The sequence below is a fragment of the Siphateles boraxobius genome, unplaced genomic scaffold (assembly GCF_051911475.1).
Source record: "Siphateles boraxobius isolate OS27281-9 unplaced genomic scaffold, OSU_SipBor_1 77, whole genome shotgun sequence".
Classification (NCBI taxonomy): domain Eukaryota; kingdom Metazoa; phylum Chordata; class Actinopteri; order Cypriniformes; family Leuciscidae; genus Siphateles; species Siphateles boraxobius.
In genome coordinates this window covers 19,937,073-19,955,980 of record NW_027509205.1, presented here as the reverse complement: position 1 = coordinate 19,955,980, position 18,908 = coordinate 19,937,073, and the positions used below count along the sequence as shown (strand labels likewise).

The 18,908-nt window shown below is 37.4% G+C and overlaps 1 protein-coding gene across 1 annotated transcript; it reads right to left on the bottom strand.

The window, feature by feature from the left end:
• Positions 1 to 289: 289 nt before the first annotated feature.
• Positions 290 to 18,106, bottom strand: stk35 (serine/threonine kinase 35). Its single transcript, XM_077218960.1, has 3 exons — positions 17,395 to 18,106; positions 13,039 to 13,795; positions 290 to 3,402 (listed from the first exon to the last, which is right to left on the bottom strand). The coding sequence occupies exons 1-3, from the start codon at positions 17,909 to 17,911 to the stop codon at positions 3,390 to 3,392; spliced, it is 1,287 nt and encodes a 428-aa protein (XP_077075075.1). The 5' UTR covers positions 17,912 to 18,106; the 3' UTR covers positions 290 to 3,389.
• Positions 18,107 to 18,908: the final 802 nt, after the last annotated feature.

The window sequence follows — 18,908 nt, the reverse complement described above, 5'->3', positions numbered from 1 at the left end:
TATAATTATGACAAAAAGTAAAGATTATGACATAAAAAAGTAATAATTATGACAAAAGTAGACATTAAGAAATATATTCATTATTATGACGAGGTCAAACTGACATATAAAGTCATAATTTTCATTTAAAAAGTTCAATAAAACATAGAAATAGAGAATAACAGTCATTACGTCATTATGATACGAAAAGTCAAAATTATGACAGTAAAAATTAGGTGATAAAAATCACAAGTATGGCAAAAAAGTCAAAATTATGACCTGATAATAAATAATACTCAAGACAGAAATATTTATTTCTAGATCTTTATTTCAAGAAAACAAGAGTCTACATACATTTAAGAAAGATCGCATTGCAAAAACATCAAATGGCTCATAGCATCACAAACCAAACCCAGTTCAATATAAACTATGAGAAGACATTTGTGCAATATAAAATATCTGTAATCTCAAAATAGTCACAAAAAAAAATCACCAAAGGATAGAAAGAAAACAATTCAGTAGAAAGATAAGTTTGGTTTCCGTGTCTGTAGTGAACAGTCAATGTGCGTGTTTTTGTCTAGGTTAGTATTCCTCAGGCTGTTAAATGGTCATCCTGTTTGTTTGTCCTGCAAACATTTTACAGTGAACACATGAGGGACAAGAAGCATGACCTTACTGTGAGTCGATGAGGTTTTTTGGTATTTCAAGGTGAGTAACACAAAACTTTCTATTTTTCTATTTGAAACGTCCTTTGATATGATTCATCGGTGAAAGACATGAACTTACTGTGGATTTTGTCTTGATAAAAGAACAGCTAGAAGCTCCCTAAGAAAGTGTCACTGGCAGCAGAGGTATATCAGGAATATTTTAACTGTATTGATCCATAAAGAGATCAGAGGCTAAAGGGACATGGTGATGGAAAAAAACATGAGATGGGAGGAATAATTATTTGTCGGTAAAAATATTGCGTTCCCCGAGAAACTTTGCGTTTGCTCCCAAAATGTTTTGTATTTACCCGAGGAACTTTGTGTTCGCTCGCTAAACATTTTGCTTTCAACGAGAAACTTTGCGTTCTGCTTTCGCTTGCAAAATGTTTTGCGTTCCACGAGAAACTTTGCGTTCGCTCTGTAAACATTTTGCATTTTACGAGAAACTTTGCGTTCGCTCACTAAACATTTTGCTTTCAACGAGAAACTTTGCGTTCAGCGATAAACTTTGCGTTCGCTCTGTAAAAATTTTGCATTCTACGAGAAACTTTGAGTTCACCGAGAAACTTTGCGTTCAGCAGAAACTTTGCGTTCAACGAGAAACTTTGCGTTCAGCGAGAAACTTTGCGTTCGCTCTGTAAAAATTTTGCATTCTACGAGAAACTTTGCGTTCAGCAGAAACTTTACGTTCAACGAGAAACTTTGCGTTCGCTCGCTAAACATTTTGCGTTCAATGAGAAACTTTGCGTTCAACGAGAAACTTTGCGATCAACGAGAAACTTTGCGTTCGCTTTGTAAACATTTTGCGTTCAATGAGAAACTTTGCGTTCAACATGAAACTTTGCGATCAACGAGAAACTTTACGTTCGCTTTGTAAACATTTTGAATTCTACGAGAAACTTGAAAAAATGTTTGACTGCATTTGCTCTCTTTCGCTTTTTTTCTATGAACATGTCCCTTTCGGGAGAATCTAAGATAAATGCAACGACCTTTTTGTTTTACCGTAATAAATGAAGATTCATCTTGATCCGCAACTCATATAAAGCACAATAAAATAACAACATATACAGTGAAATGCAAAGTCTGCTCGAGACGTTTAATATACGGATAAAAGTACTACCGCTGAAAAAATGCAAACAGCAAAAGACTGAACTAAACGCAACGCACCACAGCGAGGAAAAGTGAGGTTAAATCTGTCATGATAGTGAGGTAGAAACACTGAGTATGTAAACAAGAACACTGAATAGAAATCTTTACTAAAATACAGAGGGAAAACTATTTCTCACTGGCTTTACCTGGTACAAACGCCCAGTTTACGGGAGACATATAGACTATTGTGACCTCAAATGTATGTACTTTAAACTTGAATGTGAATGTGAACCCTTTTTATAATTAAAACAAGTATTCAACACATTTTTTTTCACAAAGGTCCTAATCTGGTAGTGTGTTTGTGTCAAACAGTACTGAGGAGAATCAAGCTACATCTACTCAATGGTTCCTATAGAAACAGAATATTGCAGTGTTCTGTGAATAAATCCCATAAAGTGAATTCAAACTGTTCCATTCCAACGGAACTAAAACATTCCATATATCCGTTTTTGATGTGAAAAGTAAATTAGACATTTTGCTACAACAATGTGAAGATGAAAACCAAGATTAACAACTACAATATTTGATCCCTCACCAATTCATTATGTACGAAACATCAACTCTCCAATCTGGATAGAGAGTAAAATAATCTCCTGGTTAACGGCGTTAGTACAAAAAAAAAAGTGTCATAATTTTGTTTACACCTGATCTGAATTTTGATAGATAAATGACACAAAAAAAATGAAATTATTTGACAGGAATTGTAACTGCTTCAATGGATCCGGTCAAATGAACTGAAATCAAACAAAGTTTAATACCTCTCGCATTTTTGCAAAAGTTAAACCAATATTAACATGGAAATAACATGGCGACATTTCAGATAAAACAAAATCCTTTTTAAATATCCTTAAAAAACAAAAATAAAATAATAAGAACAATCCACATACTTTCTTTAAAAAAAAAAGAAGTAAAAATAAGGCACAACGATGATTTAATTTTTTTTTTTTATAAGTGCTGTTGTTCGGGTCAGAAACATTCATACCTACAGGAGAGACGGGGTCACTATGTACCCAGTTATTCACATTATGTCGTTCACAGTATGTCTTTATGGTTTGTGAGCTTTATAATAACTTCCTTCTCTGTTTTTCCGCGAGCATTCAACGCTATTCGATCAATCCTAGTGCTGCATTATCTGCATCGAAGTATTTACATCTATACTGTCTGGTAAACCCCGTCAGAAGGATGGGGTGAAAGGTAGTTTCAGCGGATATGCTTGTTTGAGGACATAGTGCAACGTGTGTGTCTAAATCTGGTCCAGAACAACAGCACGAGTCACAGCAGAGAACGAGAGGAAATCATCGCTGGTGAGATTTGAGCAGAAAACACATGTTTGGAGTCAGTTTGGAAGACTTGTATCTGGAATCCGATGCGCTGAAGTAGAAAAACAGCGTGTTAAGAAAGATACCTGCATAGCTTTTCCACATGATGGGTCTTTAATATAGAGATTGAGACTTTTCTTTTCACTTCTGCTTTCTGGAAGTGAGCACAAGAGAAAATTCACAGTTCCAGGATTCACTGATTCCTTTTGATTTTCCTTTCCATCGGTGAGCAATTCTACTCTGCAAACCTGTAGAGAGAGCAAAGCAGAGCTTACTCAACCGAGCACATCCAAGAAAACCCATTTACACAACATAATAATAAAACACATGATCTGGAAAATCATAATGATGACAAAAAAGTTGCAATTACGACATAAAAAGTCAAAATTATGAGATACTAAGTAATATTTATGATATAAAAATGCTAAATTATGAAAGAAAAGTAAAATTGGGTTATTTGTCAGGATTAAAATTATAAATCGAAATGTTTGTCATCATGACTTTTTAATGTCAATTTTTTTTGTCATTATTTAAATTTTTAATCTTGTAATTATAACTTTTTTTGTTATATCGAATTTTTTCATAATTTCAATTTTTAATCTCTTATTTATTACTTTTTTTTGTCATAATATCAAATTTTATATCATCATTTACATTTTTAATCTCATAGTTATCACTTTTGTCATAATATCGAATTTTATGTCATCCACACTCGAGTATACGCTGAAACGTTTGCACAGTCGCTGCATGCAAATAATTGCACAAACTGCAAATAAATGCACAAATAACTTATCTGAAACATAATAATTCAGCCATTCAGCGTGTGATACAGTAGGTAACCCAGACAGAGACCGACTGAAATGCACATGATCAGGCAATTCTGCAGACATCAGCAACATCAGCAGAAACACACCACTGCTCAAATGAAGACCGTATCTTTCATTGATATATTCTAATCAACAGTTACAGGCCTTGTTGTTGTTGTTCTCCTAGTGTTTCTAATCCGGGGTCCATGTGTCGGACGCTTGGCAAGTAAATGATTCACTGATGTCATCCAAGCTGTTTCTGCATCAGATCCGATTTCATCCTCGGCCAACTATGGCTGTAAGCTAATCCAATAATGCTGTCCGTACAATTGTTTTTCCAAGTTTGACCTGGTCGAATTTACTTTACAAAGACTGAGCCAGAATATATTCCACAAAAGGATAACATAAAGAAAACTGAGTAAATATTGTGTTATAATCAGGGGTGCCCGTTACTGGTGCGCATGCGTAGAAAAAATAAACGAGGAAATGCTTTTGAGTAGGCTACTAACATTTTTGGGACAATCCAGAGTAGGTAGAGTAGAGTAGATTTTTCTCCATCTGTGGTAAAATATAAATCATGATGATATGATGTGTGTTCATTAATTATTAGAGGTGCAAAGGATCGCAGTTGGTTCGGCACGCACGTAATTTGCGGATTAACTGCTAAATTATCAGAGTGAACGGTTATCATTTGTAGGGATGGCCCGATACCGATACTGGCATCGGGGATCGGGTCGATACTGTCCTCATATACTCGTACTCATAAAAATTCGCCGATACCACGCCCCGATATCACGTACATTTTGCAAAACGAAACTGGCCGCCGCGAGTGCTTTGTCGAGGTGAATTGAGGCATAGGGACGTGCACTCCCAACGCAATAGAGTGCGGCGCGGCACTAGATCTGATGGCCGAGCGCGAGCGCGGACGCGGGCTGTAATCCACTCACTCTGTGTGTGCGGATTGCGGGAGAATAAAACGATTCGCGGGACTCCCGCAAACTAGAAATATCTATGAATAAAACATATTAAAACAAATAGATTTGTATTCATCTGTTGCAGAAAAGCAAGAATAACAACTAAAACAAAATAGAAACGATTTACAGGCCAGAGTTTCTATTCATAACATGTTTGCAGCGTTGAGAAATGTAGCCAATCACAGTCATATGTGTTGATTTCTTGAACGCAATGGCCAATCAGAAGCATTTAAGATAGACTCCCCTCACTGCTCAAAACTTTTTTGTTCGGTGCTGAATTCTGTGTGTTGGCAAATCCTCTAATTATAACAGTGTGTGGATATTATGAAAGATTCATTGTGCAGTCAGCTTCATTGATAATAACAGAGATGTGTGAGATCGCTATGAACTGTCAGCTTTTTAGGAATTAGGCTATTAAGGGAGCGCACTTTGCGCGCATTCAGTCATTCCAGACCATTCACGCAGTAGCCTGCTTGCTTTTATGTTAAATTAACAGTGGGCTGTGTGTTAATACATTTATTATTTTACACATTATTATTTATTTTTAGACTTGTTAAAACAAGCAGAGAAGAAAATAAAAACAGTCTTCTAACCTGTGTTCTAAAATAGTCTTCTGTCTTCTTTTCTGGGAGCCTATAGTTACTTTTGTGGTAGAAATATTGGTATCGGTACTCTGTATCGGCAAGTACACAAATGTAAATACTCGTACTCGTATCAGTTTGAAAAAATGGTATCGGGCCGTCCCTAATCATTTGGATGTTTTGTCTTGCCAATCTACACATTCAAACGATTTTAAATGCAGAAGAATCGGGAAAATAAAATCGGGACTTGCGCACAGAGAGGGAGGGAGGGAGGGGGTGGGGGGGGGGGGGGAGAGAGGGAGGGAGGGAGGGGGTGGGGGGGGGAGAGAGAGAGAGAGAGAGAGAGAGAGAGAGAGAGAGAGAGAGAGAGAGAGAGAGAGAGAGAGAGAGAGAGAGAGAGAGAGAGAGAGAGAGAGCGTTTCAAACAGTGCTTGAACACCGAATTGATTCCTCTTTCGCGTTTACTTGCGCTTGAAGAACGCCCACATACTCACAAAATTATGTCAAAATACTCGTCTCGACAAGTATTCTCTCGGTTATGTCCAAGCGGTAACCTCCCTGTCTCCCTCTTGAAACCAACACGGAAGTGAATTAAACTGCAATTCATCGACTGGCCGCTTGAGGCTGACTGCAAAAGTGAGCCAAATCTGTATCTCCCCATGTTAAAATGCCCAACTTTACAGCCGAAAATATATGTTTACAGCCTGGTGCCTTAAGTTGTTTTGGTCTATACAGCTAATTTTGCCCTTCATGACAACTGTGAGGGGGGTGAATTTTTTTATAACTCATCCGTTTAAATTATATTAAGCATTAAATTCCTGCATAATCAAGGGCGTGGCCACTTGAGTGACAGGTGGATTGCCGCTGCTGTTATTACTAGCCGTTTGTCTGCTCTCTGTTAGCCATCATGTCACCTCAGCTGATTCCAGCTGCTGAACTTGTCATCTCTGCCGTGTTTGTACTCTTTTCGGGATTATTTCATACAGTTTATTACACGCCGCCCTTATACCTTCGCCCACGCCGTTGGATTCCGTCGTTGTCGAGTATCGAGAGAACAACCAGCGCTGTTCTTCAGTTGTTTTCCTCTGTGAACATGCACTCATGGATGTCTGAGTTGCTTTTTGGAGTTCAGATTTAAAAACGTCTAAGGTATAGAGGCCACACTCGTTCTGCTGTAACTTACCGTTGATCTTACGGAGCAGATAGACTATGTTATAATATGCTTTTAGTGTTCAATAAAAAGTAACGTTACCGTCAGATTAAATCCTGCAGGTGTCAGTGCTTTCTTTTCGTCCCTTAAATGAGCGCGGATTTCTAGTGCATTACTTGAACTTCTTAGGTAATATCTATCAGAATTTAAAATGGACTGAATAAAGCTCTCTACGAACTTGACGTGCATTGCCGCGTTGACTGACATGTATGCGCATTTATCACTGTCACACACACACACACACACACACACACACACACACACACACACACACACACACACACACACACACACACACACACACACACACACACACACACACACACACACTCAGAGCAAATATTGTAAGTTACTGCATGAGAATAATAATGCATCACAATACACATAGTCTCATGGTTAGTTATGTCTTTTAACTATTATAGTATTTCCAAGGGCAAAAACATAAACTTTAACTATTGGCTTTAGGTCTACTTCAAGTCAGCTGTCACTTTAGCGCGAGGCCAGTAGCACATTAGCTTAGCCTGAGCAAACTCGATCACGTCGAGCTAGGCGGGCGTAGTTTCAGCATCCAGGCACCTCAACACCACCCACGTCCCGCCTTTTTGCCCATTTTCGCTTATCCGGGAGTGACGCACTGTGACGCGCTTCCAAGATGGCGACGAGTGACTCCGCCCACTTTAGGCTTCAAAAACGCTCTTCAGAAACCTACGGGTGACGTCATGGACACTACGTCCATATTTTTTTACAGTCTATGGTTATGTCATTAATGAACAGTTGAGAAAGAAACCGGATGCGTGTCAGTATATTCGGTCCGTGCATTCGGTCTTAAAGTGACAGCAGCCTAATATTCCTGCTGTCGTCTGTGTCATTAATGTTATTAAAATAAAAAAACACATCAGCATCATCATCATCTACCATGCTGGAGAGAAAAGAAGATAGTGAGGAGAGCAGTCAGGAGGAAGTGATGACGTGATATGATGACGGATGGTATAACGACAGCTTGTCGGATGAGTGCTGTGTAAAGTGTATGAGAGCTCAGTCCCATGAAAGCACAGATGTGAGTGTAAAGTTCTGCGTGCGATTACTGATGACGACGCACAAATTAAAGAACACAGACGCAGCCGGATCATTTCCATAATGACTGATGCAATTTATCAAGAGCAGCGCAAATTAGAGTCTGGTTTAAGACGTTTTTTTGGGAGGTAAACAATGGCGGAAACACCAGTCAATTGACTAGCGAAAACCTTAGTAAATCACCTTACATGATTCGTTTAAATACTCTCCTCCCGTAACTTTTGCATCTGAAAGGGAAACTCCTACAAATGCAATAAAGTCAGCTGCAAAAATAACCCCGTACACACCTTTTCAGTGCTCATTTTTCAATGTGTCTTTAGTAAATCCTGACAGTAGTTTTTTTGAACTACAAAAGAGGGTTTTTTACAGTGCACAAATGACTTCAATCTCACATCTTACATTGACATATTATTAGTTTGGAAAAGGGTTTTAGGTTGTTCTTCTTTAGTTCAAATAAAATGTTTCATCTGATAGATAAAAAAACAGTTTAACAATCAAAAAAGCAAGCTCTGATTGGAAAAGTGTGCTAAATACATGGAAAAATGGCATGTTTTTAGAACAATTATCAGCTGAAAGGTATTCCAGCTCACATACCAGTCTGTAAACACTCGCTCGCTCCCTACAATCCTGGAAAACAAGCCCCACTTTTGCCAAAGGAGTCTGAATCGCACACAAAAATGGTAGTTTTAAATGTTGTGAAATCTGATGAAATTCTTACATTTAGTTCTGTTCGGATCAAAACTTGAATGCTGTCCCGTTAGTCTTGGCATAAACACTGATTTCTGCTCAGCTCTGCTACTGTATGTTGATCAACACGACATGGCTGTCGGGGAACAGACACAGAGAACACACTGTACCACATATTACAGCTCTGCACTCAATGACCCGCTTATATAATGACCATAATCACAGATACAACACGGCCACGATCACACTAACAGATGAGCGCCTCACATCTGCAAACGATTTCAGCACAGACAGAGTTGTGCTGCGAACATCAGTCAAAATAGTAGTAGTAGTAATTATAATATAAAAGGTAACAAATACAACTCAACTTGCAAACTGGCCTCAGACAACAGACTTGATAACATGCTTTAATGACTTTATTTTTCAGTATACTGACTTCTAAAATCACTTTGTCCATTCAATGATATACTTGTGTTTGTATTTGAATTCTCTTCATTTTAGGCTTTTCTCAGCAAATATTGATATTTAAACAATTAATTTGGATTAATCATATTAGCACTAGCAGTGATTATTTAATTGGTTAAAATGTTTAATCAAACTAACCAATAATAATAATAATAATAATTATTATTATTATTATTAATACAATTTAAATATAAATGAATAAAAATATTAAAAACAAAAAGCATTAAAAAATGTAAATAAAACATTATTATCGATATGAATTAATATGATATAATAATTATTATTATTATTATTTAATACATTTAAAATATTAAAAATAAAAAGTATTAGCAATAATAAAAAATAATATAATGTATGAAACATTATAAAAGATTATTATTGACATGAGTGAATAAAATTTACATATCGGTACACATTACATGTACTGTGTTGTAAATTTCTGCTATTAAAGTATTAAAAAAGAATAAATAATAAAATATATGAATAAAATAAAAATAAACGTTATATTCAAAAAATAGTATTAAACAATATCAATAAATAAACATATTGTTAAAGTAATAAATTTGTTGAAATAATAAAATAAATAATAAACATTATTGATATGAATTAATATGAATTACGTACTGTTACACATTACATGTTCATTACATTTTTGTGATGTGAATTTCTATACGTGTGAACGCCTCTAATTAAAAAAGAGAAGCAATATCACTATTGCTATATGTCAAATCATTACGATTCAGCAGATTTGTGAATAATAATGTACCTGACAGTGACAGTATATACACAGTAGCAATGGAGACTCACACAGGCTGGCAGGCAAAGAACAAAATGTTCTGAACGTGAGTGTAGAGCGAGACCATGGACCCCCCCTCAGGGGCCTAAAATGTGCGTGTGTGCTCCGGGACGGGAGGGTGAAAGCGCTCCGGGTGTAAATACGCAAAAGTACCCCCTCTTACCCCACTAAGACAAACAGGCCGACTCACGGCTAACTCCCAGGCCGGCTTGTTTTGACGGATGGTTGCGTTCATTCAGGCCGTCGGAGAGAGGAGGAGTGTTGCATAACTGCTCTATATGCTCACTGAGGCCATAAACCCCTGATGCACGAGTCACGTACACGTTCACATCCTCGCAAACACATTGACATCAAATACGCCATCTTCATTGCATTTCACTGGGGATGGAGTCTTTTCTCCTGGTTAAATAAAGGTTATAAAGATGCGTGCTAGTCTGAATTAAGTCATTGTTTTAGAGCAAACCGGCTGTCGTATGTTCTAGCCTCCGGACAACAATGAAGCCAGTTTTGATTAAAATTGTGCTATAAAGTGACTTCAAAATGCATTTAATTTCCTCTGGCCTTTTCAGCTGAACCTCATCCAATGCAAAATCCATAAAAGAATGCAATAAACTCTGCGGGAACGACATTCCTGTGTTACTGATGTTGTATAACAATTGGTTCCTACTCAAAACATTGCACCTGGTTGGGAATATTAAGACAGCAGACTTCAAGTGTGAATTTTAATGAAATACTTTACTGACTTTAATTACAATATATTGACTTCTAATGACACGTGACAATGTAATATATTTAAATTAAAATTTTCTTTAGTAAATATGAATACATAAATAATTAATTAGATTGTTCAGCATTTTATTTCATTTAAATAAAAAATGTTGTTGTTTTTTTATTGACAGCCCTAGATTTGAATAAAAAGGAAGTTAGAGGAAAAACATATTTTTTTTATTATTACTGAAATAGAATTATTACTGTTTCAGCAACTTTGTAATCTTCCAACATTAACAGCAAACTCATAAATAAATAAATAACTTTGTATAAAATTACATATTAATAAATTAATAAGTTATTATTAACTAAAAATAATAAACATAATAATATAAACATACATTAATATACATTTACTTTGTTAAACATTACAATACTTGGCGTGAATTACTGAAAGTGTGAATATTTTTATAAATCAGATTATTCAGCATATTATTTCATTTAATTAAAATTATTATTTGAATGCTGAATTGACAGCCCTAGATTTTAATAAAAAGGAAATTAGAGGAAATAAATAATAGCTATAATTATTATTGATTCAGCAAATTTAATAATCTTCCAACATGAACAACAAACCAATAAATAAATGCATTTAGATCAAATTAAATAACATTAATAATTTTTATTAATAATAAATTAATAAAACATTATTAATAAAAGTAAAACACATTAAGAAAACATTGATAATAAACTTTGATAAAATCATAAAAGTTATTTTAATTAATAAAATTCACAATGTTATTCACTGTGGCGTGAATTCACGTGAGAATATTTTTAATTTAAAAAAAAGCAGCAATAGTATAATTCCGAAAATTAAAAAGCCTAAATATAACTACAGTAAAATAAAAAAAAATAAAAAATGCTATAGAGTGACTTGCATTCAGGAAATGCATTCAATTTCCTCTGGCCTTTTCAGTTGAACCTCATCCAATGCAATAAAAAAAAGTGCAATAAACTCTGCGTGAACGCTATTCCGGTATTACTGGCGTTGTATAATAATTAGATCCTACACAAAAAACAGAATGCACCTGGTTGGGCGTATGCCGTGTATCACACAGTCACGCTATCGCCCCTGGCCGCATGCATTCTACTGCTAAAAAGGTGTCGGATCTTGTTAGTCACAATGTTGGTAGGGGCGTGGCGTCGGTAAAACCAAACAGGCCTGCGAGACGTGTGAAGGGAAGAGCGTGGCAGCCTCGCAGGGTACATGTTACCCCGGAGGCCATACTGACTGTATGTGGGTTTGATTAGAGAAATACAAAGCAGCTGGAAGGACGAGAAATTCTCTAATAGGCAAAGAACTCTGGGAAGCAAACTCAAGATCGGCCTAGCTTAGATTATAATTAATTTGGCACCTGAGAGCACTTTAACACATAGATAAATGTATGTATTTACATCATAGACTGTAAAAAAAGATGGACAACGCAGCATCACTCTCTTCCATTGGTGAAAAGTGAAGCCGCCAAAGTCCTAATATGGCGCTGACATCTTGCGCTGATATGGGACCTGATTCTGCGCAGCAGTGAACGTGAAGAAGAGCCGCGATATCAAGGTCCCGGCCTCACTCACTTTACTCATTATGTCGGTGTGAAATAAACAGAATGTAGAAATTAAAGTTGAAGCTACAATCTCCTCCCGAAAATCCCCAAATAAGTCTGTTGGTGCCTCAGTGACCACTTCGTTTAGAGAAGCTGTCAATCACAGCTGTCAATCATGATGTCGCATTCCCATTTTTATAGCATCAAATAACTAACTAAGACCAAACTTATTAAAAACACAAACACTTAAATGTACATCAGCCTAACTACCTAAAATGACATAAAACATATTTTAATGTATTTGAAGTGTAATTTTATTTAGTTTCCATTGCGTCCCATTAAGACTACATGGGGAGGTGGGGTTTAAGACCTATACTGGGACCAGCCACTGGGGGGCAATCGAGGCGCTTATGCTTCACTTTTCAGGACTTGTGCAGCACGTATGATTTATATATTGGTACATTTATAACAACATAAGAGGCTTGTTTTCATGCATTATGGGATATTTAAACTGGTCTGAGGTAAACAAAGATGGTGAATACAACATTTCTGTCAGGACCACTATTGTCAAATACGATTGACAATTATCATACAGTTAGGATTGGCGGTAGTTCTGTTCTGGGCAAGAACTCCCTACGCATCCATGTAGCCTAGCATAGATAAGAGCAGTAATAACCCCCCTTAGGGTAACAGAACAGAACCAACATGAATGTACTGCAGAAATTTATTCTGATTCGAGAGGAATCAGAATGTCAAATCCTGACTGACGAGAGGAGGAGCTGGGGATGGAGGAGGGTAATGAGCTCCTGAGAAACGCGATAGCTGCTGATAATACTGAAGGAGCTTATATATGTGATAGGCGTCGTATTCCTATAGGTAGACGTGGATCAGCTGAGAGTCAGCTGATGCGAGCTTGACTAATGTAACCTGCCAGAACTGACGCTACGCTAGATGTTTAAAATGATATCAAAAAATTGCAACCAACCTGAAAGAGCAAGCATGCTGGTTTTGGCCAATTTGAGCTGATCCCGCACATGTGACTTGGTCCATTCTAACTTCCAGCTGAAATGCGTCGGGCCGGTCCTGCGGGTTGACCGCCAACATGTCCTGCAGAAGCCGCTTGACGCCCTCCGACATGATGCTGCGTGTCCTTTGCGGGATATGCAGGATCATCTTCGGGTTCTCCAGCAAGGCCTCGCCCACCGGGACGATCTCGGTTCCCTGGCGAATGTACGTGCCGAGGAGCTCTCGCTTGGATTCGGCGTCGATAAACGTAATGCGTTCAACCATGGCCCAAATGATGATGCCGAGCGCGAAAATGTCCGCCTTGGCGGTGTAATGGCCCTCCCATACCTCCGGTGCCATGTAGAAGTCAGAACCGCATGCTGACGACAGCCAGAACTTATTAATGTTCACCATGTTCTTGTTAACATGGTTGTCACCATCATTCTCAATGTAGTTGAGTCCCGCGCACACCTTGCTGAGGCCGAAGTCGGCGACCTTGATCACGGGACCATCCGATTTCTGTGAGATGAGAATGTTGTCTGGTTTAAGGTCCCGGTGGACAATGTTGTTCTTATGGAGGAAGGCCACGGCGCTGGTCAGCTGCTTCATGAAACTGCGGTTGGTCCGCGGATCAGGTCGTCGGGAGAGGATGTACTGGTTGAGGTCGCCACCATCGCAGAACTCCATTACAAACCAAAGATAACACGGTTCCTCTGGGTGACCCAAGATACGCTCACCTGGAATGATAGTTGAATGTGGGAATTATGCAATGAAAATGCACAGGTGGATTTGCAGTGAATTGTTGTGCATAACTACAGCAGTGGATCAAAACAGTTCATCAAAGTTGTCCTAAGACCACTGTTTGAAAATTAAGGCCCCGACACACACCATGCCGACAGTCGGCCGACCCAGTTTTTGCTGTGTGTTCTGCACCGTTGACACTAGTTGGACACTGTCAGAAGCCTTTTTACCAATTCAGCATGTTGAATTATAAAGATAACAAAGATAATTTTTCTTTAAAACAAGGTGCACTGATTAAACATTCACAGTAAGACCAGAAATGTGTATTAAAGGGATAGTTCACCCAGAATCATCTACTCACCCTCAACCCGAAAAGACTTTCGTTCATTTTCGGAACACAAATGAATATCTTTTTAATGAAATCTGAGAGCTTTCTGTCCCTCCGTTGACAGCTATGCAACTACCAGTTTGACGCTTCAAAATGTTCAAAAAAAGATTGTAAAACTAATCCATGAGTTGAGCAGTTTAGTCCAAATTTTCTGATGAGACTCGATCTCTTTATATGATGAACAGATTTAATTTCGGCTTTTATTCACATATAAACTTTGTTCAGCGATATAAATAGAAGCTCAACTGAACTTGCTTGACGCGCAAGAATGAACCTCAGTGGTTTTGCACATCAAGCAAACATACTTAAGATTCTGTTAACCACAACTGATGTGTGAGTTGATGAATGCTTATATGTGAATAAAAACCTAAATTAAATCTATTCAGTACATAAAGTCATTTTGTCTCTTCAGAAAATTTGGACTAAACCACAACCACTCAATTCATGGATTAGTTTTACGATGTCTTCATGAACTTTTTGAAGCGTCACAGTAATAGTTGCGTAGACTGTCAACGGAGGGACAGAAATTACTCAGATTTCATCAAAAATATCTTCATTTGTGTTCCGAAGATGAACGAAGATCTTACGGGTTATGGAACGACATGAGTGTAAGTAATTACTGACAGAATTTTCATTTTGGGTGAACTAACCTTTTAAGGGAGTAAACGGGGTCAATTTTAATTTCATGTTGAGCAACTTACAATTTCGTTTGCCTTTTTAGTAGCTCCTTGCTTTCAAAGCATAAAGTCCCAATTTTAAGATTCAAAGAGAACAAAAAAGGACAACAATGTGCTCTAAGTGGCCTTCTTTTTAACAGAAGAATGTCAGAACTGGCCTTTATTGTAAACCACTTCAGGATGTTGGAAAATCAAACCCATAATCTCATAATCGACTCATGTGCTTCAATTGAGCTATTTCTGCTGAGTTAGGCCAAACACCTCTTCATTGAATGTTTCTGGTCTATAACTGACACTGATAAGCCGTTGTGTCAGACTCATTAGCAAACAGAGACGGTTGTGTTTGATTAAACCCAGTTCTGTTCAAACTACAGAGGCTTTACTGTCCAAACCAAAGCCTTCAACAAAGAGTGTTACGCCAGCTAGAACTAAAGTGCTGCTTTAGCTAATGCCGATATACTAGCAAAACACCCATCAGACTTTAGCTGAGCACAGATTTCCTCTGAGCGACACGTTTGGAGCCCTTCCAAAGAGACTGTATGAGGCTAAGCATTGATAATCTGTCTGCGTTCTGTAATAACTAACATAGCTTTACTAGAGGAAACAAGGGTTTGGAAATGCATGGAAAACAGGTGGACTGTGACCTGTGGAAGTATATAGCAACTTATAAACACTTAGGGAAAGGAAACACTTGGGACCACGTGCCTCCTATAATCCTAAAAAACAAATGTAGATCTCATGAAGCAGGATTTCCCAAACTGGGGTTATCAAACTTTGATAAACAGCAAAAGATCTAAATACTTAATTTTTTTACTTATTTTGTTTGCTTACCTGCATTTCATGGAACAATTAAAGTGCCCCATTATGCTTTTTTTAATATTATCTTTGTTTCATGCAGTTTGTAATATGGCTGTTTGTGAAGGTAAAATGTCTGCAAAGTTTTAAAAATTAAAGTGCACAACAAATAAAGTTATCGTCTCCTATAAAAGAAAGAATCGATTCTGAACAGCCGAAACGAGAGACTGAATCTTTGAACAAACCATTTTCAGACTCTTTGAGAAATTAAGTGATGATGTGCAATATATATTATGAGATATAATGTATAATAATGAAAGTGTTTTTGACCTTTGATCCATGTAAACCTATTCTAGGAGAAAATTAGGAACCTTTAAAATATCATAATAGGGGCACTTTAACTGACACCAGAGAAGCATGAACGCAAATGTGTTAAATTATTGAAATATTAACTTCAAATTACTTTGAGTAAATACTTTGGGTTAAAAAAGGAGAAAGAAAAGTTTGGGAATCTCTGATATAAAGTAAGGTGGGATCTATAAATTTGTTCAATGTAAACTGACTGATTACAGGTCACAAACACAATATTCTGGCCTAGTCGATACAGACATGACTGACATACGGTATATGACGTATTTGTTAAAAAACATTACATAACCCAAAAATCCATCAGTAAAAACATTTATATCCAGATCATTTCTAAGAAGGCTGTAACATCAGGATTAGTTTTTTCATTGTAGACGAGGCCACTAAATGGTGGCACTTACATAACAACAGCAGTCAGCACAAAATAGATCCTGCAACTGCTGAGCACAACCACAAATACAGCACTCACACGCAACTCTGTCACCTCAACACACCAAACGCCACAAAAACACCAACATCACATTCATATTGTGCCATTTTGAAAATATAACAAATAAATCCCCTTAAAAATTGTTTTAAATTGAGTAGCCTACACCAAAATGGGACCTGTAAAATATTTCAAAATTTCAACTAGCCTATATGATCAAATATAATCAGGGTTCCTATGATGATGGAAATATCAGGGAATTAAAAAAAATACTCCCAGGCCCCGAAAAGTCAAAGAAAATAATAAAATTGTAAAAATGCATGAAATAAAAACATGGAAATTTCAATTGCCAATTTACATTGTTCATGTTATGAACCACTCTAAAACATATAATGAGCAATAAATTGTTGTCTGAGATTGCAATGGCTTAAAAATCAATTTGTATCATGTAAATGTCTTTAAAAGTACTTGCACTCTGTACCTTGACAGCAGAGTTTAATCTGATGTTGGTAATACAAATGACATGAAAATAACAATATCATTTAACCTACTGGAAAACTAATGGACTCAAGTTTTGAAAGTTGCATACAATGACCAGAGGTGTACATAATGGCCTGTATGGGAGTGAAGGGGTTAATGCATTATGACTGCTGGAACATGATGTTCCCTCACATAGCTTTTTCCTACTTTAGTGCATTCAAGACATGCATTAAAGATGCACAATAAAATCATAAAGGGTTTTCATGCTAATGCATGCATGTTATTAAAAGCAATTGCTTTTATGCAACTCTCATTGTATTACAAAGCAAAATAATGTTAATCAGACCTACTTGTGTTGACAAGATAAATAAATAAATCAGATATCAAGCATTTAGTTCACCTTATGAAAAGTGCAAATGCTTCCAAGAAGCTCCAGCTACTGGTCAGTGAAACTTTATTTACCTTTCAGTGAAGTTTCCACTAATCTCAAATACTGCTTGTTTCGCTTGTTCCCGTGGCTAATTTTCTGTGCCATCCCGTTTCTTTGCAACACACACTCCTCCAGCTGCACCACATTCTCGTGCTTCTTCTCCAGGCTCGCCAGGGCCCAGAACTCAGCCAGTGCTAGCTCCACTTTCTCTGGCGCGTCGCAGCGGAGCTTCTTCACGGCCACCCGGGCTCCGGTCCTGCGGGCGACCGCTTCATACACCACGCCGTAGCTCCCCCGACCAACCTCCCGAATCAGACTATACCGGGGCGCCGAGAACAGCGTCGCGAGCTCCTGGTTGGCACTCTTAAGGAAGCCCGTGGAGAAGCAGTCCTCTTCTTCCATGGGCTCATCATCATCGTTGGTCTTCACTGGAAGCGGGCGCAAAACTTTACTGACATCCCGCCTCATGTTCGCGATGGGCGGCTCGACTCTCTTGCAGCCCCGCCGGAGCCTCGTTATTCTCCCCTGTGTGCCGTTGCGAAGCTCCATGAGTTTATTACCCCCTGTGTTGACATATGTTTCGGGGCAATAATCCTATTTGTCATAACGTCCCTATCTAACGTTAGCTGACTGTGCTCGTTTTTTGGGGGGGGACAACTCGACAGGTTTGTGTTGAAGTTTTTTTTTTGTCACTTCTTCTATCAAACGTCCAAGTGACATAAACAATAACAACATTAACAGGAGAGAGCAAGGGGGGCGTGGCCTCGGCGGACTGTTCCATTTCATTCAAACGACGGGTGGGGTTTGTCACAAACACGAGATTTTTCCATGGATTTTTCAAAGCTTTTTAAAAAATATTTAAGCTTTTTGTTTTTCAGAGTTTATTTAAATGCACAGATAAAAAAAAAAAACATTTAAGGGTGTTTTTTCTATTCTGAAAATAATTAAAATTCTTTAAGAATTGAATCATTCCATTAAAGATTGTATACTGACAAACAGTGTTGGGTAAGTTATTCTAAAAAGTTGTTAATTATACATCTTCAACAGTGTATTTAGATTACTGTACTCATAACTCTCTCTCTCTCTCTCTCTCTCTCTCTCTCTCTCTCTCTCTCTCTCTCTCTCTCTTTAAAAAGTATTGGATTACTTACTAATTACTTTATAAATCGCATATCAACCCTGAGCAGATCAATACAAGGAGGATAGACATGAAAATGCTCTTTTAATTTTTTCACAAAAAAGAAAGAAAAAACATTTAAAATAAAAAATTGCAAACATTATTCTTGAACTAACTCTAGCTAACTCCCAGGCTAACTCTGGCTAGGCTAACTCTGGTACAATGCATCAAATGGTTACATTTATGTTTGAAATTGTATATGGCCCCTAATAAAATAAATGAAGAAAAAAACTGACGTAAGTGCGTAAAGGAAGAGGGTTACATTAAAAACATACATTTTAACATTAAATTATGATGTTAAATCCACTATTGTTTTATAGAATTGTAATATAAGTCTGTACAGTATTTAATGCAATTACATCAGAAGTA